This window comes from Tachysurus vachellii, chromosome 24 (assembly GCF_030014155.1).
Source record: "Tachysurus vachellii isolate PV-2020 chromosome 24, HZAU_Pvac_v1, whole genome shotgun sequence".
Lineage (NCBI taxonomy): Eukaryota > Metazoa > Chordata > Actinopteri > Siluriformes > Bagridae > Tachysurus > Tachysurus vachellii.
The window spans coordinates 5966398-5991530 of NC_083483.1; the positions used below are offsets into that span (position 1 = coordinate 5966398).

A 25133-nucleotide genomic window follows, 5' to 3' on the forward strand; every position below is an offset into this window, starting at 1 on the left:
GGACTTAAAAATGACAAATGACAAAGGCAACATGATGAGGTGACCTTTATTTAAATGTGGTTTAGTTCCAGTCGATTTTTGTTGCATTTTGCATCTATCTTATACATAATTTATCATAATTGATGTTCATTTACACCCGAATCACAGGCTGGTGCCCCGGTGCCCACCTCCTCTACCTGTTGGTTACACTCTCGGATGCGACCTGCTCCATGACGTTCTCGATCCACCTGAGGTACTTGGACACCTGTGTGTATATGCCATACTTGCCTTTGCGAGCACATCCCTCACCCCAGCTAACCACACCTGTCACAAACCACGTGTTTTTGTATCTGGTGACGTGCGGGCCACCGCTGTCACCCTGACACGCATCCTTTTCCTCCCTGCCGTATCCGGCACAGAACATGCGTGGGCTGATGTTGAACTTGGTGGACTCCTTGCAGATGGAGCGGTCTACGTAGGGCACAGAGAGCCTCTGCAGGGTGGTGGCCTGTATGCCGCCCTCTTGGAGACGACCAAATCCACTCACCAAGCCCTCGTTTTGTTGCATGAGCACACGCTCTGCGAAGTCGCGCTCAGGGATGCATGCAGGGATGATGTACTTGGAGAATTGAATTGGCTTGACGAGCTTGATGAGGGCAATGTCATTGTGGTAGGTATCGGGCTGATAGTTTGTATGCACAAGCACCTGATCAACTTCATGCACTGCTTCTCGCCCTTCCCAGAACCTCGTGTAAGTTTCACCTGTTGAAAGAAAACATTTCATTTATTAATAGAAGTCAAAATTTGTGAACACTTGGATAATAGAAGTCTTTAGTATGATTGCGTTCCATAAAATTTAGATTTTATACTAAAGCCAGAAACGACAGTAAAAATATTGTTTTGAAAAGTTTTTGCGCTGATGTTCGATTATGTTCGGACCATTTTGAGTTTAAAAGTTGCAGCATCATTTCAGCACCTTCTATACGATGGTATATCAACGTGTCGTGTCGGGTCAAACGGCAAGTTCATTTTTATTTTTACCTAGAATAACTGTGATGGAGCGAGACAGCTTCATGCAGTGAGCTGCAGACAGAATGAAGTATTCATTCAGAATGGTCCCTCCACAGAAGCCAATCTTGTCTTCGTTTACGAGCAGAGCCTAAAAACAGACGGCCACACAATCTTTGAGAACTTTTTTTAAAGACAATTAAATAGTTGTGCTGTACTACGAAAAACAACTAAGACCAGCTTGGAGCATCTGCACTTGAAGTGACTTTCTTGCTCACGCCGTTGCTTCAGAAGATAATCTCATCAGGATGCTGTACACTCGTACCTAAGAACTCTATATATACTGTAGAAGTGTACCAGTTTAGCAGTTAATCACTCCCTGCTGCCAACCAGAAGAGTTTGGCTTCCCTTTTGAGTCTGGTTTCTCTCATGGATTCCTGCTCATGCAAGATTTTCCTTGCCAGATGTCTATCGTTAAAACCGTTATACAAAACGTATTGAATTGAACTGAACAGATTAAGGAGAGCCAGAAGAGCTCTTAAAATGCAATCATGCATGTGTCTATATAATTAATTTAAGGCTGATTGATTGTAAAATGATGGGGGGCACGGTGGCTTAGTGGTTAGCATGTTCGCCTCACACCTCCAGGGTTGGGGGTTTGATTCCCGCCTCCGCCTTGTGTGTGTGGAGTTTGCATGTTCTCCCCGTGCCTCGGGGGTTTCCTCCGGGTACTCCGGTTTCCTCCCCCGGTCCAAAGACATGCATGCTAGGTTGATTGGCATCTCTGGAAAAATTGTCCGTAGTGTGTGATTGCATGAGTGAATGAGAGTGTGTGTGTGTGCCCTGCGATGGGTTGGCACTCCGTCCAGGGTGTATCCTGCCTTGATGCCCGATGACGCCTGAGACGCCACAGGCTCCCCGTGACCCGAGGTAGTTAAGGTGTGTAAAGGTGTGCTTTTTAAAAACAACACCTAGCATAACTAATTCATTAAAATGGACTACTAAAATATTTTAGATCCAAAATACCTTTGATGTATTTGTCTTTGTGAGTTAGTGTGTACCTGCCACGGACATTCTCCAGGAGGACAGTCTTCGCCGTTGACTATCCTAAATTCTCCATCAGACTCTGGTAGCTCGATGACAGTGGGACTGGGTTCTATCAGTCCAAACAGACTGTTGGATTTTGCTCGGCTCTGAGTGTAATTTGTGACGGTCATGTTTGCAGAGGTGGTCACTAGATTTCCTTTCTTCACATTGGTAAGGCGTGTGTCATTGGCAGTATTAGTGACATTTTGTATCGGCTCAAATGCTATAAGGCTTCGGGTTGCCTTAGGAAACACATAGCCACATTTGAAGGGCTCTGGAATTTAAAAAAAACAAAAAAAACAAGCATTGATTTTGATGTAAACAAGATATAGTGGATAAATTGTGTGTAAATTCAGTATAATTCTTGTCTTTCTCTTACTGTCAGATGTACATGCTTTCCTGTCTTCTGCCAGGTTGTAACCTTTGGCACAAGAGCAGACTGTCGTCCCTTTCTTCTGGTCCAGTTTGCAGAAGTGCTCACAACCACCGTTATTAACTTCACACAGCTGTTGTATGGCTGAATTTAAAAATGTAGTTAAAACAAGGCTCTTGTGTACATGTATGTATATGTAATGATGTTGGAGAGTCTTACCAATCTCACAGTTATATCCCTGAAACACATCAGGGCAGTAACAAGTGTATCGCCCTATACCATCTTTACACACACCCTTGTTCAGACAAGGCTGAGATATGCACGCGTCTCCATCTGTGAACCAATTTGTAAGAAATAGACTTAGTTTTTTTGTTTTTTTCCCCACAACTATTAAATCTTCATATAGGATACCGTTCCTTACCATGGTATACATTCCAGAACTCACTCTAGGGAAAGAAGAAGACTGTTTTAGTTACAACACTGTGTACGTTTCTTAAAATGTGATGAGGCTAACAGTTGTTTGAAGGAAAAATAGTGAAGGAGAGAGACATGCCGTCTTTTTGTCATCCTCAAAGATCTCTCGGGCCTCCTCGTAACTGCACCGCTCTTCTCTGCACTCGCGCTCCATGTCACCCTTTTTTAATTCCTCAAATATCGTGTTTGCTCGCCTGTTGCGTGTGAGGACCTGGTTGGCATCCTTGTTGTGGAGGAAAACTATGCACACAGCCACAGCACAGCTTATCAGTAAACTTGCATTGTCCGTGTTCTCATATTTTATTTAAATTCAGCATATTAATATAACCACTGTGCTGAATTGTTCAGGAAGTATTACACTGTCAAGGTCCAAAAGGTTTTTGTAGCTGAAAACATTTGGGATTGAGAGCAAATGATGAATATGAGATTTCAGTTTTCATTTCCTGATTATTATATCTTTACTTGGTTTAAGTTCAGGGTTTCTTCTGTGACAGCTGTAGATTGCTGTGACAGATGTTTGTTATTAAAAAGGATAAACCATCGTGAAGACCAGAGAGCTGTCTATGGGACAGAAGGGAAAATCTATCAGAAGCATTGCAAAAACAATGGGCATAGCCTATAAAACTGTCCTGAGAAAAGACCGGAACTACCGGTGTACTGAAAACCAGACACTGAACAAGTCAGCCAAGAAAAACAGCTGCAGTTGTACATAAACACTGTGAGAGCAAACAGCCAATAACATCAACAACAACCTCCACAGACTTTGAGAGCAAAAATATAGAGACAACAATATATAATTGTAGATGCCAGTAATCAAAGGACAGATTGGAAATCACTAAGAAATACAGAGATAAATCACAAGTTGTGGCACCAAGATGAACCTCTTCCAAAATAATGGAAAGACCAAAGCATGGAGGAAGGAATCATCCAGTTTAAATGGGAATCAATTAATCAATATCATGCAGCAAAATAACAATCTAACACACTGCCAACTATACAATGGATTACATTGAGGGAAACAGTGGAAGGTTTCACACTGACTAAGTCAATCACCACACAATAAAATAATTGAGCATTTCACATCCAAAAGAGCAAACTGAAGGTTTTAGCTACAGCTAAATTGGAAAAAGCAACAGAAATGAAAAAGCAACAGTTTTGACTTGATGCAGTTATCGCAAGCAAGGATTATGGAAAGCTATTGAGTGTTACTTCACTACTGTCTGTTCCTATAATTTTGCTCACCCAAATATTGGGTGGTCTGCCATCAAACACTTTTAGTTATATGAAAGCTGATCTATCATCTCATATTCATCTTTGGATCCCAAACCCAAATGTTTAAACAAAAGAATTGGCCTTGCATTTCCATTACTTTACAAAAGTGAACATATACATACATATTTTCTTTCTCTCTCTCTTTCTCTTTCTCTCTCTCTCTCTCTCTCTCTCTCTCTCTCTCTCTCTCTCTCTATCTCTCTCTATATATATATATATATATATATATATATATATATATATACACACACACACACCAATCATTTGTCAAACCAACATCATCAAACAACAAATATACGTTATGTTAAACATTGCAAACTCAACCCTGTCTTTTCAAATGAACCGTGTACTTACCCTCAGGAGTGACACAGCGAGCAATAAGTAGACAAAGAAAGGTCCTGAAGACCCAAAACATGCCGAGGTTTTATCGTAAGACACTTCTCTATAAGAGAGCACTGAATTCTGAAAGACAAGCACAGGAGGTCAGTAACCTGAGTGATAACAGGGAGGGGAGGAAGACAGAGACCGAAAGAAAGAAAACGCTAAACAAAATGATCTTATGTTATGTGTAACTTAATAATGCTATTTAAAATATTTTGTTATTTAACTTTTACATCTAGAACACTTCTGGTGTCAAACCGAACTGATAATGAGTTTGTTGAGAAAGCGTCAACCCGAATGTTTTCTGGACTGTTTGCTAATATTGACACAGTGTGTCCATAGTTCTCCTGATTTCAGTCAAGCCTGCTTGTTTGAAAGTGAATAATTCTCTTGGTGCGCATGAGAAAAATCTTGTTTAATTGGTTTTCTAACTCAATGTGTGAGTCATTATTGCCAAAAAAAGGGTGCTGAATCATGCTATTATATATTATAGTTAGTCATGTTATGATGAACAGAACAAACCCACATTTAGAATGAACTGTACACAACGACAGATGAAAAAAGAAACAGAAAACAAGTCCTGCAAAATTGATAATGAATTTATCTTTATTTCAGTAAATGATATCAGCAACTGATTACATTTACGCTTATCTTCAACAAACTAAGCTCAGGTCTGTATGAACTGCTCAGCAATCGGTGCTGCCTTGATGGAAACATGAGAAGTGTTGAGGGAATCTGGTTTGGCGATTTGTGTAGCCATGCCACGATGAATCCAATCCAGGAAGTTGGAAACCTTGGTGTATATGGCATAGTAGCCTGGATGGTCACATCCTTTGCCCCATGACACTATCCCTGTCAGGAAATGAGTGTCCTTGTACTGAGTAATCAGCGGACTGCCGTCATCTCCTCGACAAGACACCTGGGTGCCCTCAAAGTAACCGGCGCAGAACATGTTATCTGTGATATTAACCCCACTCTTAACAGAGCACTCTGATCTAGGCAAGAATGGAACAGCGAGCTTACGGAGTACAGGGGATATGATTTTTAAGGGCAGAGAGCTATGAATGTTGCCTCCTCCAGTGTGCTGGCTCCATCCGCTAACGATGTGGAAGCGAACGGCATCCAGTTCCATTTTGGCAAACTCCGGAGTTGGTAAACAGATAGGAACGGTGTAATTTGAAAGTGTCGCTGGCTTGCTGAGCCGCAAAAGAGCCAAGTCACTGTCTGCTGATGCTGGGTCATAGCTCTCGTGGATAATTACTTGTGATACAGAAAACTCTTGCTCTGTGCCGTCCACCATATCAATATTATGATCCCCTGGAAAAACATAGTTACAGTTAGAAACATAGATTTAGTTGTAAAACAGTGATTAGATCAATTAAACAATATTGCACAAGCAAGAGTGCTGCATTAGTGAATGTTAGCACGGCTGTTATTTGGGTGTGGACATGAGGCTGTAGGCAAAGTGCTGCAGGTAATCACAGAGATGATGATGTTCAGGGCAACAGCATGATTGTGGGTATGATATTGCTTTTATACAAGATACCAATATTGAGAAACTTACATTTCATACATAATATGGCAAAATATTTTGTCTGTTTGCTCTGTCAGCTAAAATTCACAGCAATATTTACCTGCTACAACCTTCATATATTTTACATCTGTCTTATTGACACAGTGACCAGCTGTAAGAATCCAGTTAGTGTCCACTAAAACTCCTCCACAGTGACTCTCTCCTTTATATTTCAAAAGGACCTGTATGGTGTGAGACAAAAAGTAACTGTGAATATCATTAATATTTGAGAAGATGCTATTTTACAGTATTTTTTTTAAGTATTTTACAGGTTTTGCAAATATTCTCAAGAAATTATTTCATATATTCTGCTCTATTTCTTATTTTTCTTTCTATTCTGTGAGCTACTCGGTACTGAATCATATTTATTTTAAAATCAGTGTTTGTTAACATGTTTCCCAAGATTCTGGAGTAAACAGCACAAAAATGCCTTCAAACTATCTAGTGTGATTTATTTGCGTATTGGCAATAAATAGGAGTCCTGTCCTTGGAATCGGTTTACTCAGTACATCAGGCTATGGAGTACAGTTTATAATGGCTGAAAAATGCACATATGGTACACGTATTAGTTACCTGCCAAGGGCAGTGGCCTTTCGGGCACTGATTTCCACCCACAGCCCGCAGTAAACCTGTCTGTGTATTCTGCAGTGGGGCCTTACCACATGGATACTGAACTAAAAACAGAAACAGTATAGAATTTTAAACAAGATTTAGTAAAATGATGGTGTGAAGACAAATAGTCCAACAAATCCTTTTTAAAATGTTTTGAAACTGTAAGAACAAACGATGTTAATAATGGCAGAACATACGGATCTCTGTCTGCTATGTCTACTTCTAGAACCTTAACTAAATTTTTATATGACTATTTATGATAAATGGTTTATTTATGTTTAAAGCATTTAGCAGATGCTCTTATCCAGAGCTACCTATAAAAGCCTTTTGTCATCTCTGTCAAAAAAAGAGACTAAATATTCCACAGAAAAACGTTTGTTTTCTAGTTTTCTAGTTTTATATTATTGACATTAATTAGGGAATATGACAAATAAAGAAAGTTAGCCAACACAAACCTGTAAAATAAAATAAATAAAGCTAATCTTTTAACAAAAGAAATGAAGTAGTATAAATGCAAGACAGGTTGGTCTGCCATAAGCTGTAAACAAATGCTGCAACTGACAAGTGCTAGAACCTGATTATTATTATTATTATTGTTATTATTATTATTTTATTTATTTAGTTTAACGGGGTGTAAAAGTGAGTCCTCATAAATTGCACTTCTGGCATTCTGTTCATTCAGGTCCCATGATTATTTGATTACAATGAGAGATTTTTACACCTTGAGCAATGCAGGACTTCCTGTCTTCTCCAAGATCATAACCTGGGGCACATCTGCACCTTCTCTTGCGACCTGAACCGTCACAGAACTGCTCACAGCCACCATTCATATAAAGACACTTCAGAGTATCCTCAATCGCTGAAAAGATGAAATGATGTTTTTTTATGCAAATCTTGGTTTATTTGATCATTTTACATTGTTAAAGGTTTGCATATGGCTAAGCTTAGAGAATCGTTAATGCTATTGGATGAATGTGAATGTGAGTACTGAAAATAAAAAATTCTAATAATGATAATAATAATGTACAGTCATGTGAAAAAAATAGGACACCCCATTAAATATTCAGTTCTTTATTAAGAAATAATAAAGTTATAAAAATTTTATAAAGTTAATAAATTAGTTTTATCTCATTTTAATTTGTACCTGTAGATGAAACTGATGTATGTAATTGCATGTAAACAACATAAAATAAAATTTTCACTTATTAAATAAAAGAAATCAACAAAAATTTGTATTTCAACTGATGAAAAAGTTAGGACACCCTGTGCCCTAATAGCTACGTAGTGTTTCCCCCTTCAGCTGAAATAACCTCAATGAGAGGTTTGTACCAGTTTCTGACATCAACTGGAAGAAAGTTTCCCACACTCCTGAATGCAGAATTCTTTCAGCTGTGTGATGTTTGAAGGGCTCCTTGCATGCATATTAACTCGTAATTTTTTATTTTTCAGTAAGTGCTTTGTAGATTTACTGGTATATTTTAGGTCATTGACATGTTGCAAGGTCCAGTTCAGCTTCACAGATGGTCTCACATGTTGCTCAAGCACCTTCTGATACAATGTAGAGCTCATAGTGGATTCTATGATGATGAACTGGCCAGGTCCTGCTGTAGCAAAGCATCCACAAACCATAACACTTCCACTGCCATGCTTCACAGTCGGTATGAGGTTCTTTTGCTGAAATGCTGTATTTGGTTTATGCCAAACATGCCCTCTGTTAAACTCTCCAAATAATTCAATTTTGGATCTGTCCAAAGCACATTATTCCAGAACTCTTGGCCTTTGTCTCTGTGTTCTTTCACAAACTTCAGTCTTGCCTTTGTGTTTTTCTTAGACAGCAAAATTTTCCTCCTTACACACCTCCTATGATAAGTAAAGTTGTGCAGTATCTTTCTGATTGTAGATTCATGCACTTTGACATCAACTGTAGCAAGAGCTTTCTGTAGGTCCCGTGATGATATTTTAGAGTTTTTGGAGACTTATTTAAGCATCCTACTGTACGGTGTGCTCTTGGACTGAATTTGCTTGGACATTCTGACCTGGCCATGTTGGCAGTTGTTTTTAAATCTTCTCCACTTGACTAAATGATTTTCGGACAGTGGAATGGCAGAATGATGACAAATTCTTTTGAGATCTTTTTATATCCCTAACCAGACTCATAAGCATCAACACTCTTCTTTCTGAAAAGCTCAGATACAGTAGCTCTTTGGATCTCACCATGGTGAGCCTCCTTCAAAATTCTCTGTAACAATGTTCTAATAATTTGTAGTTGATGTGATGCACCTGTAGGTAATTTTATCCAATTAAAATACAAACAAATGTGGTGGTGTCTTTACTTTTTTCTCAGAAGAAATTCTTTTTTTATTACAATTTATAGATCATTTAAAAAAGACATTTCTTTGGTTTTATTTGTTTATTTATATCACTTGAATCATCCAATATTGTTAAAATGAAGATCAAATGCCCATATGTTTAACTATTAAAAAAACTTTCATAGGTTGTCGTAATTTTTTCACATGACTGTAGCTGTAAATATGTTTTACGCAAGTTGCATTTTACCATCTTGGCAGTATTTGCCCTCAAAGCCTTCATGGCACTGGCAGATGTAGGAATGTCCCAAATATAGGCAAATCCCATTGTTTTTGCATGGATTTATCAAGCAGTGCTCATTAGCTGGTGTCAAAACACATATCAAAGACAAGATTTTTATACATACTTGATTACATTTTAGAATTACGGATGCTTATATCAGCTAAGAAGCTGGACAACATATATAGTTGTAGTTGTATTAGATAAAATAACTATATACATTTATTATCTGCTTTGCAACACAATAGGACAAGAATAGTAATATTTCACTAGCTCTTATACTGTAGTATACTGATTTACAGGATGTTTACACATATGTGATCTTAAAAAATGGTGGATCAGGTATCGGATCTTGTAACAAATAGAAAAAAATTGGATTTGGAATAGAAATGTGCTTTTGGGATGGGAAATGCTCATTTTTGATAATAAATGCTTGATTATTATATTGTATTGTGTTATATTTAGATATTATAGTGTCTAAAATGTGATAAAATTACACTGTAATTTCATATATACCTTATAATAGTGTTTTTTTTATCCTTAATAAACTTACCATTATATGATATCCAGAATTGTTTCTAAAAAAAAAAAAGAAAATGAGAAGTTATTGCCAGTCATTGTCACAAGAGATTTCTGTGTTGTTGTTTTTTTGTGTTTAATATTTTGTAGTATTAGGGTTGAAAATGAATTGCCTTTGTGATTGATGTAATCTTAATTAGTTAGTATGTGTTTTTTAAACAATATCTACATTGACATATTTACAATGACTATTTTCTTTAAAACCTAAGCATTTCACATTACTGGCTGTGATAACTTCTTGTTACACAGACCATCTTCTATATTTCATGACCTAGTCATATTTTCATTGAAACATTGGAACCATACTCTAAACTTTTCACTTCTCATTACATTAATGTACTTTACAGTATGCAATAATGCAGATATTACTATCAAGGAAAAGTCTCTAGATTTTCTGCATTGGAAGTGAATAATACAGTCCCCGCTGAAACTACTGCAAAGCCCAAGGCAGATTTATTTGTCTGTGCCTTAAACCAAAGGCAATTGGGTTTGAGATCAAAATATGGATGAGTTAAGGATTTCAGCTTTTATTTCATGGTATTTACCTCTAAATGTGTTAAATAACATGAGACACAGAACCATTTGGATCAGGGGGGTATAAGTATAAGTAGCCTACAGATAGACTTGAAATAAATTAAAGTAAATAACCCTTAATATTTTGCTGCATATCATAAAAAATTCACCAAGCCTGCAACTCATTGTTACTGACTGTTGTTTCTTTCCACCATAGCTCTCACAATGTTTCTGTCATCAGCGGTTGTTTTCCTTGGCCAAGCTGTTCGGTGTCTGTATCTCAGTACACCGGTGAATTTCTTTTATCAGGACATTCACTAAGGACAGATTGTTGTATTGGCTTTGTCCAATGATTGTGCAATGCCTCTGATTGATTTTCTCTCTTTTATTTTCTCCGGTCTTCGTGTTGGTTTTTCCATTTTAACAATGAATGCAGTCATCACTGCTGAAACAGAAGGCTAAAACCAAAAGTAGATGTTCAGAACGTGTTCAAGTGTTTAAACAATCCATCTAACAGGAAACACCTCGGTAACACAAAAAACACTAGTCAGTCGCATGCTTCAGTATTTTACTCAAATAAAAATGGAGAGGCCTGATACAAAATGTGCTGTGTTCTATTTCAGTTAGCAAATATACATATTTACAGCAGAAAATAAACTATTATTTTTATCTCAAACCCAGAAGTCTACAGCAAAAACAAATATAGAATATGTTGTTATATATATAACACGCATAATAATATGTTATAGATCTATCTGACATAAAGTAACTTTGGCTGTGTATGATGTCCTTATCTTGGTGTTATAAATGCATTTCTGACAGGAGTTTTCCAAGGAATGGCAAAAGTAAAATGCCAAGGAAATGCGTTGGAAAATATTGAATATGTATACGTGTTGATTTAACCTTTCTAAATATATAGATAATGATTTAGATGTGAGTTTTCAGTCAATTTTTTTTCAGGTTGCAAATAAATTATAGCGGGATTTGTATAGGTTATTTAAGATTATATAAAGATTATAGATTATATAAAATAATAATAAATAATTTAATAAAAATTATGTCTATTATTTCACCCTGAGGATATTTGTTATCCTGTAATAAACGTCCAACATTTTGGGAAAACAAAACACCCATAAACATAAATGGAAAGCAGATTCAAACCAAATCCAAAATTTTCTTTTGGAAGTTGATTTGCTCTTAAAATGGTATAATAATAATAAAAAAAAAAGCTTATTATTGATTGGAACATAAAATATTTAGGGTGTACCAACCTTATTATTATTATTATTATCATTATGTATTATTATTATTATTATTATTATTATATTATTGTCATCTTAAATAAAATTAAAAACTTAAATGCTGAGATTTTAATGTAATATTTATATTATTACATTTTTCTATTGTTTTTTTTGTAACCCAGTTTTTGTAACTTTTTTGTAATTTTTATATATATATATATATATATATATATATATATATATATATATATATATATATATATATATATATATATATATATATATATGTTAATGTTATATGAATAAAAACAAACTCAAACTTTGGTTATTTTTTTGTTTATATATTCAAAGCCGTTCCTGAGGTAAATGTTGGGGCACCAAGGCAACGTGACGTCACTGGCAGCCACGTGATCAAATAGAATTCAAATAAACGGTCATCCTAGTTTGTTTTTCTGGTTGCTAAGCGCTTTAACTGACCGTTTGCACGTCGTCCTCGAACACCTCGCGCGCCTCTTCGTAGTCACAGATCTCCTCGATACACTCGCGCTCCAGGTTTCCCGCCTTCACCTCCTCGAGGTAGCCTGAGTTCGCGCGCCTGAAGCGCCTCAGCACAGAGTTAGCATCGTCTCTCCTCAAGAACACTGACGGAGACCAAAATGTCCATATAAACAAAGATATAAAATGTCCATGAGAGTTTAGAACGTGTAATAATGTGCTCGGGGATTTACCTGCCCCGGATACAGCGGGATAAAAAAGCAATAACACCAGAAGAGCTTCGTTCTTCATGTTGTTTCCCTCAGAGACTCCACACTGACGGTCATCCAGAGAAAATAAAGTCTCTGCGCTCGATACGAGGGTCAAAAGATCGAGTTTTTTTTTTGGCTTTGTATAAAGAAATGACTATCAACACACAAACCTGTGTGACAGGACGAGTTCGAGCAAATATCACGATACCGGGAGATAAAGTCACTATACACTGAATATACATATATGAATATAGTCACTATACACTACTATATACACTGTATTATATTTTATGTATATACATAAAATATATAACCTATATAAACTATGTTATGTATATATTATATCATATATAAACAATATGTGTATATACACTAACACACACACACACACTGTACATAATGTACTGTACATTATTATATACAGGTCTCACAAACACTCACACACACACACACTATATATATGTGTGTATGTGTGTGAGTGTGTGTGTGTTTGTGTGTGTGTATAAGGCACCACTGTACTGCACTTTATCAGACCGATTAATATCGTGACCTGTACGTAATAATGTACAATATGTATACATACACACACACACACACACACACACACACACACACACACACACACACACACATATATATATATATATATATATATATATATATATATACATCTATATCCTACATCTATATGTACAGAAGAGAAAGGAAAAATTAAAATACAAATACAAATTTTAAAACAGACACTCACACACCACACACACACACACACACACACACACACACACACACACAAACAGACACACACACACACACACACACACACACAATAATGTACAATATATATACATACACATTACATACACACACACACACACACACACACACACACACACACACACACATATATATATATATATATCCTACATCTATATGTACAGAAGAGAAAGGAAAAAGGAAAAATTAAAATACAAATACAAATTTTAAAACAGACACTCACACACCACACACACACACACACAAACAGACACACAAGCAGACACACACACACACACACACAGACCCCCCCACAGACAATGTAATTGATCACAATATCACCCACTGTGTAAATCAGTTATTACTAATTACACACTACAATGTTAAATTAACAGTGTTTCTCTAAGCATTGTAAAAATTTTAACATTTAAAGTTCCTCTAGAGTTGATTTAAACACATAGGTGTTTATTTAACCCTATAAGACTGAATTAAACATTGTTACGAAACATATGTATGATAATATAGAAAATATTAATCACCTACAAACGTACCTGTCTGATGCAGTCAGTGGAACAAACTGTACGGTATTGAGGAGTAGAGTAGGGTTTGGTATGGTTCACTGTGAGCAAATCAGTAATATGTGTTTGTTCTCATCCAGCATAGAACATTCTAAGAAACCTCCCCTGAACATTAGTCACTGACGAATGAAAAGAATCTGAAAAACTGATAACGTTTTCTGGACATCAGCAATATATCAGCAACTTCACAAGATGCATCCACATACACAAAAATTTGGCACTTTGGTTAAATTACCTCTCATTTATTTCTGAATATTTCAAGCTTACAGACAGAGCAGATATGAAAAAAAAAACTGAATCATATATTATACAAAAATAAAGATCAAGTACAATTGCTGCAAGTTGGAATAAGTGACAAAGTGAAAATTATTGTGTAATTCACCATTTTGTTGTGAGTGACCTACTTTGCACATCTGTTTAACTCCTCTCTGTCAAGTTTACTGTAAACAATAATAAATCAAGGTCACGTGACATGAGCTGTGTCAGGCACCAGGCAGCACTAGATAGTGTAAGAATTCATGTTTTCTTGGTGCACCTTGCTTATAATCCATGCTGGCAAGCTACCATGTGAAATAAATTTAAGATTAGTGAATTAATAATAAAAACACACAGTAGGCTGGAAAATCTTTCCCACTGACACACTTTTAGTTGTTGACTTGAGCTGCTGTGCGTGTCTGGATCCACCCCAGGTAATTGGACACACGTGTATAAATGCCGTATTGACCTGGGCGAGCACATCCTTTGCCCCAGCTCACAATGCCCAGGAGAAACGTGGTATTCCCGTAAGAGGTGACAAGCGGTCCACCGCTGTCCCCTTTACACGAGTCCTCTTTTCCCTGGAAGTAGCCAGCACAGAACATGTTCAAAGATAGCGAGATGTTGCTTTCCCTAAGACAGTCCGCTGTGTGTATACGGGGCACCTTGAGCCTCCGGAGAAATCGTGATGTTGGACCGTCCTCTGCACGTCGTCCCCATCCACTCACGGTGTGTAAGCGGACTCTCCACAGCTCGCGTTCTGACATTATTTTGCGAGGTAGGCACACAGGTACTGCATACATACCGTAGACGATGGGACGGCGGAGACGGAGGAGAGCGATGTCATTATCTGCTGTTGCTGAGGCGTAATTGGGGTGCATAATCATCTCCTCCACTTCTATAGTTTGTTCTGACCCTTCATTCATATCAATGTCATGCTCACCTGGATAACAAAAAATGTCAACTGCTGTCTTGATAACAGATGCACATACATGCTTTCATGTACAAAACTCACCTGCAACTATCTTGAGAAACTTGACTGCAAGCTTTTCTAAACAATGAGAGGCTGTGATGATCCATGTAGGCTTATAGATCACTCCACCACAGAACCCCTTTTCACCATACTTTAGCAAGACCTGATAAAGACACTTGTTTCAATATCAGTCTTAACAATGTTCCATAGTCCCTATTAATGGCTTGGTATTCCACTGAGGTGGCCATATTCCTGGAACAAGCTCCAGATTCCCCATGCCCATAACATTATACAGTACGTTGCTTAAAATGAACGAATGAATGAATGATCACAATATATATGGAAACAAGCATACGATCACGTTTTTACTTCTAGCAAAACCCAAACAGCATAGATAGGGTTTAATAGAGTGGTGACAATAAGAAAAACCCCCAATATAAATTGGCTTAGTAAGGTGTTGCAAATGCTACTAAGCATAGATTCTATACATCTCAAAAACTGTACTAGACGTTTTAACATTATTAACATAATTTTTTATAATTTATATTTTATAATTATTAACATTATTAACATTAAAGGGGTTGAGGTAAAAATAGTGCACAGCATTCACTGAAGAAATGTTATAGAATAGTATAATAGATTATTTACTCTGACTGTTACTTCTCTACACAAAAGTCTTCAGGAGATTACATGTAGTGACTCTCTGCCACAGTTTCATATTTATTTTAAAGTGTGTTGTCTCATAGGATAAATCCCAAGTCACATACTAGAGCTTTCTAGTTGAAAATGATTTAATTTCTACTTGCTCAGTTTTAGTATTTCCTATCGTGTGTCTATTAACTCCTTCTACTTTCACAGATAGACTTTATGTGAATGGAAAACAACATATGTACCTCATAGCCATGGGTCTGCATACTGTACACTTGTCTGGAAGCATCCGCAGATTTTGCTTTAACTTGTCACTTACATATCTCTATATACATACAGTACATGAATATATTTTGCATGAAAACTTTATCCTACCTGCCATGGACAGTGTCCTCTAGGACATTCAGACCCTCCTACTATTCGAGCTCTTCGGTCATGTAAATGATTTTTAGTGATGTGCGCATTGAGAAGTGGCACTTTACCACAAGGAAATGTCTCTGAAGAAAAGAAATGTAATTTTATTTCATTTGAATTTCATTTCAATTGTTAAGCAAAAACTTGCACATTTTAGTTTTCTTACCGTGTGTCAGACAGCTTTGTCCATCTGTCCCAAGGAAGTACCCATCTGCACAGGAACAGTTGCGTCTCCCCAGTTCGTCCTCACAAAAATGTTCACATCCGCCATTCTTATCGAGGCAAGAGTCAGGAATATTTTTAATTACTGGAGGAAAAATTTGGAAAAAAAATCCAAGAGCTTAATGTGTAATAAATAGTATCTAATTTCAAACTCATTGGTTTAGCTTCAAATGCATTACCATAAATTGAAATGAATACAGCCATTGAACAATAAAACTAAAATTAAAAATCTTACTTATAGAATATAGTAAAAATAGGTTAGTGTGAAATATCTAGCCAAATTCTTATTAACATTTATTTGTCTCACAACAGGCTTGCAACTATATTTTTTTAAGGAAAACATATAAAAGTTGGATAGGTTGAAAATCATACCATGTTCACAGTTACGCCCGTGAAAACCTGCTGGACACATACATGCATAGGAGTCTTTCATCGGTGTGCAGGTTCCATTGTTATTGCATGGGGATGTCAGACAGTGGTTTTTAACTGTAAAAAATAAACAAATAAAAAAAAATACCAAATGAAAACATGCACTAATATTAAAGTAATAAGATACTTGTTACTGAACATCTTACCGTTGTAGTTGTTCCAGAATTCATTCTGTGGTGACAGAAATAAATTGTAAATAAATTCCAGTTACATGTGCATTTACCATGAATGTTCAGCTTGTACAACCAGATTACTGTATGAAAGCAACATTTGGTTCAAAAGATTTTGGTTTCAATTATTTAATGTTTTAATTGTATATGATTTAAATACCTAAAATAGCAGGAAATATCACTGGATTAGAAAAATAAAAAACTGCTACATGCTTTTAAGTAATTTCCTGTATGGGTTTATAATACTGACTGTTGCTTCGGTGTGTTCAAACACCTCTCTGGCCTCCTCATAAGAGCATTTCTCCTCTATGCACTCTCTCTCCAGGTCGCCCATCTTCAGCTCCTCAAACCAACCAGAGTTTGCCCGCTTCGCTCGACTGAGGACTCCATGAGCCACTTTCCTCCTTATAAACACTACAAGGAAAAAAAATCCATAAAATGGACGTACACGTGCACATAAAAAGCACTATAATTGTACTGACCTACATGAACTTATAGATAAAAGAAAGATCTCACTTAGCTCAGAGAAACTTGTCTAATCTAACGAGTTTCTGTCAAGTTATTTTACCTGAAGCAGGATGGCAGCTACATAAGCTCATTACCAGAGAGAGCAGAAATAAGAGCCGCATGTTGGATAATGGCTGAAGTTCTGTAAGACTTTTCGTTCCAAAAGTTGAAGAGTCCAAAGTCTGGAGACTGTCCACACGAATGCGTAAAAGCCTGCATCCAATAGTAAAACTTTGAAGCTGAAGAGCAGAATTGATCAAGCGAACAACAACTTAAACACCAAAGTCCATTGAATCTAATAATAGCATTTATTTTATTAGAGGTTGTACAAATTGAATGTTACAGTAAACTCAATGGTTAACAATATATGTAGAAATACATATGTGATTTTGTATAGTTAAGCTAAGTACCAGCACATGCAACCAAACACCAAGTAATCTGTTATTAAGTTGCAATAAGATTGTATTAAAAAAAAAATTAAGATTGTATTGTAATAGTTTTAATTTAAACATCCATAGTTTATTCTGTAGCCACTGTGTTCATGATCCACTCTACAAAAACTGCTACACGGGTGTAGATCCCGTACACGTCTGAGCGGGCACAGCCTTTTCCCCAGCTCACTATGCCGCTCAGAAACCATGTGCTGTTGTAGTTGGTGACCAGAGGCCCACCGCTGTCCCCTTGACAGGCGTCACGTCCTCCTTCCTTAAAGCCGGCACACAGCATGTTGTCGGTCAGGCTCAGACCCGAGTGGGCTCGGCACTTCTCAAGTGGCACCCGGGGCACTTCTAGCCGCTGGAGCACGTTGGACAGGTGACCATGCTGAGAAAGCCGGCCCCATCCGCTCACGACGGAGTTGCGCACCGACCCCAGCGTACGAGCAAATGAGCGTTCTGCTGAAGGAAGGCATACAGGCATGACATAGGGGCCTAGTGATATGTTCCTGCGCAGATGTAAAAGTGCAATGTCAGCATCGTTGGATGTGTGGTTGTACAGAGGATGGATTATTATTTTGGACACCCTTCTAGTCTGCTCTGTGCCCTCGTTTACAGAAATGATGTGTTCACCTAAAGGGAATGGCAAGTAAAGGAAATAAGAGCAAAAGAAAGTGTGAGTCTCTGATACAGTATATAGTCTAAAAAAGGAAAGTACATTTTATGGGATATCGGTTAATTTCCGTTCTTACCTACTGTCACTGCTAGTTGGGATGGGCTTGTTTGCCAGACACAGTGAGCTGCTGTAAGAATCCACTCACTGTTTAGAATAACTCCTCCACATTTATACACACTCCCAAACCTAAGTAATGCCTTATGAGATAAACATAAAAGAGCAGAAAATGACCATACTTAAGGTATGAATTGAAAGTCCTTATTCTAAAGATGCCTCTTGATATAATGCATCAAAATAATGTATCCAGATGCTTTTTCTTTTTGTCTACCTGCCAAGGACACTGTCCTTTAGGACACACTTGTCCTTTAACAATCCTGGGACCTACAGGAATCGCCACCGGTTTACCACAAGGAAAAGGTACTAAAGGAAAACAAATTCAAGCCGGTTAATTTTAAAATGTCACTGAAGAAAATTCTTATTTTACAGGAAGTATATTTTATCCGTAGGCATGGGGTCAGAATGTATATAGAACTTCATATACATCATATACTCTTTATGAAGAGGATGCTAAAACCCACCTTGTGACACACAGCTTCTGTTGTTGGCCGCCAGGCTGTAGCCAGTAGCACATTGACAGCGAGGGACTAAATCTGCACCCTCTGTACAGAAGTGCTCACATCCGCCGTTCTTATAGAGACAGTTATAATAAGTCTGCGGATCTGTTTCTGTTGAGTCACCAGTGGTACAGTTAAGATTTTTGCTCTAAAGTATGTAGCCTTCAGTACAGCTCTTCTATGTAGTTGCTTGTATTACCTTTGTCACAATTCCGTCCCTGGAATTTAGTTGGACATATACAGATATAATTGTTGTCCTGACTGACACAAGTGGCCCCATTTGCACATGGGTCAGACTGGCATTGATCCAGTTCTGCAGAAATAATCACAGAAACAGAGACGGTCAAAATCAAACCAAACAAAAACACTGGTAGATTTCATTTTGTTTAATTTACTGGTATGTATATGATACCTGTGTACGCCTTCCAGAACACACGCTGAAAAACAGACAAATGAATAAAAAACACAGCAAGTTTATTTCTTAGTTCCTTAATGCTACACATGACCTCTTAAATTCTTAAGCTTGGTCTGGCTAGCTGACAGCTGTGATAACACAGGCTTGAGCTGGTCAAGCTGTGAGCTGGTCAAGCCAAGCTACATATTTCCGCAGGTTGCTTTTTTAAGCTTAGCCCACCAATTGATCAGGCCCGGAAAAAATCTCCTTGGCCTCTTCATACGAGCATTTCTCCTCTATACACTCCCTCTCCAGATTTCCTAGTTTCATCTCCTCCAGGAACGAGTTAGCACGTGGATAGCGATACAGAAGCATCTGGTTAGCTTCAGGCCTATTTAGGAACACTGGAGGGGAAAAAAAAAATGAATTCAGTTCATTGCAGTGAGAAATACTTTCACAATGAAGTTGATCATTTTTAAGAGTGGTTTTGTCCAGACATGAGGAAAAAACTATTCTACAAAAGTTACATGATAAATCAACAGCACCATCAAAATGTCCAAATGAAAAAGTAGATAGATTTGTTGCATTTCACTGATTTGATTGGGTTTTTGTTTTTCACAAATATAGAAAATAATGTTACATTTTTTTATTTATATATTTTAAACATTGAGAGGCAAAAAAGTGATTCAAGCAATTATTTAAAAAAAATACATTTATCATAGAATTTTAAAAATCTTTACATTTACTGTTTGATTGTAACATGTCAAGAAATAAACATTACTAATAGACATAGATTCAATCCCCAAAAATCCCCTCCAGCATTGAAACAGCAAGGCCGGTTCTTATTTGGGTTTCAGTTACATTTTATTCGTATAGCGCATTTAACAATGGACATTGTCTCAAATCAGCTTTACAGAAATATAAAAATATAGAATAAAATTAAAGTTAAAAATTAAATTATGTTTCAGATCAAACTATGAATACGGGATCAGTATTTCAGTTTCCATTTCTTGACATTTATATCTAGATGTGTTAAACAGTTTAGAATCAGACAACTCTTCATTGAATCCACCCAGATCCAAAAATATTGGTACATGTAAATGACAGGTTTTTCTTACTGCTCAGGTTTATCCTGTTAGATTGACTGGTTAAAGAAATTAGTAGAATTGAACGTCTATCGTTGGTTTGAGCTCTGGGTTTCACCTGTGAAGACATTTCCATGTGTTTTTAAAAAGATATAAAGCTGAGGGCAGAAACATAGAAGCCAAACCTTAAGATACAAACCACTCATCGGCAGTACAAATAAGAAGGACGGATTGGAAATCACAAAGAAATACAGAAATCTACAAAGGTTCCAGACCAACATGAAGCTCTAAAATGGCAAAGTGTGGAAAAAGAAAGGACCTCATCATGGAGGAAAAACAATGACCCAAAACACGCTGCCCAACTCAACAAGTTACTTGACCAGAGGAGAAAGATGGAATGTTTTTGACTGGTCAAGTCAAACTCCAGACCTGAATTCAGCTAGATAGATAGTTTATTTTTCCCCGTGGTAAATTCACAACTCTGAGCAACTCCTGAAGAGAAAAACGAAGGGAGAAACCCAACAAAACCAACAAACTAAAAGAAGCTGCAGGTACAAAGCTGGATAAATATCATGAATGAAGAATTTAAAATGTGCAGATACTATAAACAAGAGATGAGCAAATATTAAGTCTTATGTACTTTAATGTATTTTAATATGTCGTGATACTTTTGTTCCCCACCTAAGTATTGTGTGGTCTGCCATCAAAAGTGCCATGTTCTAAGTTATTTAACATAGTGATATGTAAATATCAGAAAAATAACGCTGAAAATCTGTCATCTCATATGAATCTTTAGATCTCATTATGACAAAAGAATTGGCTTTGAAATTTCAGTATATTTGGAGGGCACTGGAAGTAAAGGATTGTACGTGAGAAACACTGATAGCATGACTATGACTATAACGTGTACTCTTCCTACCTTTGTCTGGAGAAAGAAGCAGCACCTTACCTGATGGAGCTCCAAAGCAAGCGTGAATACACAACTGTGAGATAAAGAGAAAGAGACTCATTCTGCTTGAACTCGACTCCATTTTAGCTCTAACAGTTTTGTTCAAAGTCCAGCCTGAAAACTCAGTGTTCAAACAATTCGAATAACCACAGAAATAAATTTTAACTCTAGGATAAAATAAAAATCCTTTCCACACAGCAGCAGGTGGTGCTGTTATTAAACACAATGTGCTGTGGTTGTTAACACTGTAAAACCTTGATCACTTGTATTTCAGGTATAAAATAAGGATAACCTTTAATACTGAGAGATATTTTCTATAAAATATGAATTATTGTGCACAATGAGATTCATCCGTATTTTTGAATGGCTCTACTTAAATATATTCAGATGTCAAGACATGTCAAGTCAAGTTTTTTTATTTTCATTTCAACCATAAACAGTTGTTGTAGTACATACTGAAATGAGACAATATTCCTCCAGGACCCTGGTGCTACATAAATGCATAAAGCTACATAAAACAACAAGGAACTAGGGATTAGAACAATTGCACAGGTTTACATAAAGTGCATGTGTGTAAGGACAGTGCAAAGACTAGAGACAGACTAAAACAAACAGTACAGTATACAGAGTGTACAATATACTGTCCTAAGTATATAGTGCCTCCTAGTGTCAGGGTGTCTTTACAGGAACACTGACACAAACAAAAACAGCAAACCAAAGAAACTTAAATTTTTTATATACAGTATTATAGCAACAACTAGACTAAAAATTATATTTAGATTATATTTATAGGTTTTGGTATTTATTTGCTGGAAGACATTGTCTCCTCCCACCACCTCAGTAGGGCCAAAAACATCATCAAGGACATTTCCCGCAGGCTGTTTAATCTCCTACACTCTGGACAATTATAGGGTAGTGCCTTAAGTGCAAGGACCACTCGTCTGCAGGACAATTTCTTCCAAACTGCCATCATGATAATAAACAATTTCTGCTACTTTTATTTAAAACTCCCACTTGTCTGTCTCACATTCTGTTTGTTACCTGTAGTCACTTCTGTTTTGGTCAGGACATAAGCAGAGAATGTGCAATATTTGTAGTGTACCATTTGAACTCTACCATTTGGATTCTTGATATTATTATGTGTCCGCTACTCAACACCGACAGAAACAGTGCTCAAAATTGTATTATTTCTCAGTAAACACTTTTTTGTTTCTTCTAATGTTGTAGTATTTGGTATACTCCCCTTTTGCACCATTTGCACTAGAGCTGGCAAGTTTGTATAGTGATCTAAACTGATTACATCAAATCCACCAACTTGCTGTCTGAACCCAATCTTGAATTATCTCACTTTTTACAAAGACAAATACATTAACAAGCAATAAGCACATGTAAACAGTGATTATAAAATAATGCACACTCCTGAATAGTGATAACTTCCTTTCTTTGTTTTAATTTAATGTTTATTTTCAGTGACTTCTGGGCCCCACTGTAGGTTTAAAATATATGTTTTTATATCTACTGTAATGTACTTAACAATACACTTTTTATGCTGCATCAGTCAGCTGAAATGTGAGCCTATTTAAATAATGGACTATAGTATACAACAGTCTGCCTGTTATACACGCTTATACATAAATTCTATGTATTTGGAACTCACGTTACAGCAGTATATTCTGTAATAGGAAAAACCATTGGTGTAACAAAAGGACAACACAAACAGCTTCAAATCACAAGTGGAATCATTAGACTCCTGAACAACACTTACAGTAACACCACTACCTCACACTCTATATCCCCCTCTGTATATATACTGTAGTTTTCCATACATTTCATCTCTATTATTAATTTTTATTCTTTTGTAAGGAGACATGCAAAGTAGGAATTTCATTGTGTTTTCACTGTGCACAATTACAACAAACCTCTTGAATCTTGAACCGCAATTTGAACTGAGCATTTCCAGTAGATAGATAGATAGATAGATAGATAGATAGATAGATAGATAGATAGATAGATAGATAGATAGATAGATAGATAGATCTTTAATGTCATTGCATAGTACAGGTACACAGCAACGAAATACAGTTTGGCATCTCCCAGAAGCTCAAAGTGTATTATCAAATAGACAAGTGCAGATAAATATGTAGCTGTACATATAAACATATGTACAGAATGTATTATATATATGTATATATATATTTGTTTATATATATATATATATATATATATATATATATATATATATGTATATATATATATATATATATATATATATATATATATATATATATATATATATATATACACACACACACACACACACACACACACACACACACACATATATATATATATATATATATATATATATATATATATATATATATATATATATATATATATATATATATATATATATATATATATATATATATAGAGAGAGAGAGAGAGAGAGAGAGAGAGATTTGTGGATATTGTTGAAAAGCACAAGTAAATGGTTTTAAGGCTATGGTATTGAAAAAATGTGCACTAAGGTTATGTCATTAAAAAAATGCGCAAGCTGAATAAACAAGTCCACTAAATATATATATATGTATATATACATGAATGTGAAATATAAGACAGAATGTACAGTAAGGTATATATAGATACACATAAATAAAGTGCAGATATGATTCACAATATCTGTAGAGAATGAGGAGTATAAAAAATACAATATGTAATATGTAAATTGTACAGACGTTATATACAGTATTTTGTTTACAGTGCTCTAACGGTGTAGTGTAGAGTTCAGTAGTGTGATGGTGGATGGAAAGAAGCTGTCCCTGAACCTGCTGGTTCTGGAGCGTATATTCCCCTATCTCCTTCTTGATGAAAGGAGGTTAAACTTTAGGAACACACTTTTGCACACAAGACGGCTTGAGAATATATTGCATTCTTAAACCAAGTTGCTGTGAAAGAAAGGTGCCCCAGTGGAGGTTGCAAACCGCACATCTTTGTGGCCACAGTTTCCTGTGTAATCAGTATGAAAGTAAAAGAACATGAGGGCACATGCGCAGACAGGTCAAACACGTGAACTGAAAGACGTTAAAAAACAAAAGAATATGAATTGAATATTATCCTATTATTACTATAGTTATTTTAATAGAACTTCCGTAGTTTCAATAGCAATAAAATATTTTCTAATTATACTTATTTTTATACTCTCTCCTCAAAACTATACAACTTCAAAATATTGAGATTTTACTTCTTTGGACTACTCAGTCTTTATTCTATTCCTGAGTAAAAGCTTCATTAACATATGCATCCTGTTAGACTTCATGCATATGGAGTAAAGAAGAGACGAGACACAAACAAGCTCACTGATGTCTGTATGAGACAAACCGAAACACACAAACAGAGTCATTACATCTGGACAGTTTTCCCCTGTTCACATCACAGTGAGCGGTCTGGACCTTACAGAAAAGACTTCTAAAGAGCAGCTACAGGGCAAATAAGGACTGATCATTAATAATATTTGTGTTTTGTGTAAAGAATTTTATTTTAAAACATGATGAAAAGAAACAGACAGAAACCTCTTCCTTCTACAACATTAGAACAGATTTGTGCATG

At 36.3% G+C, this 25133-nt stretch overlaps 4 protein-coding genes across 4 annotated transcripts; all 4 read right to left on the bottom strand.

Moving 5' to 3' along the window:
• Positions 1 to 29: 29 nt before the first annotated feature.
• Positions 30 to 4768, bottom strand: f10 (coagulation factor X). The gene is made up of 8 exons (XM_060860232.1): positions 4547 to 4768; positions 3000 to 3160; positions 2868 to 2892; positions 2666 to 2779; positions 2453 to 2590; positions 2049 to 2347; positions 1021 to 1138; positions 30 to 741 (listed from the first exon to the last, which is right to left on the bottom strand). Exons 1-8 carry the CDS (start codon positions 4605 to 4607, stop codon positions 173 to 175), a joined length of 1485 nt encoding a protein of 494 aa, XP_060716215.1. The 5' UTR covers positions 4608 to 4768; the 3' UTR covers positions 30 to 172.
• Positions 4769 to 5161: 393 nt separating this feature from the next.
• On the bottom strand, positions 5162 to 13844 carry f7i (coagulation factor VIIi). Its single transcript, XM_060860233.1, has 9 exons — positions 13728 to 13844; positions 12406 to 12516; positions 12155 to 12318; positions 9898 to 9922; positions 9315 to 9428; positions 7480 to 7617; positions 6720 to 6820; positions 6208 to 6328; positions 5162 to 5890 (listed from the first exon to the last, which is right to left on the bottom strand). Exons 2-9 carry the CDS (start codon positions 12461 to 12463, stop codon positions 5241 to 5243), a joined length of 1371 nt encoding a protein of 456 aa, XP_060716216.1. The 5' UTR covers positions 12464 to 12516; positions 13728 to 13844; the 3' UTR covers positions 5162 to 5240.
• Positions 13845 to 13975: 131 nt separating this feature from the next.
• On the bottom strand, positions 13976 to 17618 carry f7 (coagulation factor VII). Its single transcript, XM_060860234.1, has 8 exons — positions 17434 to 17618; positions 17116 to 17279; positions 16842 to 16866; positions 16639 to 16752; positions 16211 to 16351; positions 16006 to 16127; positions 15025 to 15145; positions 13976 to 14952 (listed from the first exon to the last, which is right to left on the bottom strand). The coding sequence occupies exons 1-8, from the start codon at positions 17492 to 17494 to the stop codon at positions 14399 to 14401; spliced, it is 1302 nt and encodes a 433-aa protein (XP_060716217.1). The 5' UTR covers positions 17495 to 17618; the 3' UTR covers positions 13976 to 14398.
• Positions 17619 to 17712: 94 nt separating this feature from the next.
• On the bottom strand, positions 17713 to 21682 carry f7l (coagulation factor VII, like). The gene is made up of 8 exons (XM_060860235.1): positions 21525 to 21682; positions 19731 to 19894; positions 19509 to 19533; positions 19296 to 19409; positions 19061 to 19207; positions 18811 to 18902; positions 18559 to 18679; positions 17713 to 18439 (listed from the first exon to the last, which is right to left on the bottom strand). Exons 1-8 carry the CDS (start codon positions 21604 to 21606, stop codon positions 17892 to 17894), a joined length of 1293 nt encoding a protein of 430 aa, XP_060716218.1. The 5' UTR covers positions 21607 to 21682; the 3' UTR covers positions 17713 to 17891.
• Positions 21683 to 25133: the final 3451 nt, after the last annotated feature.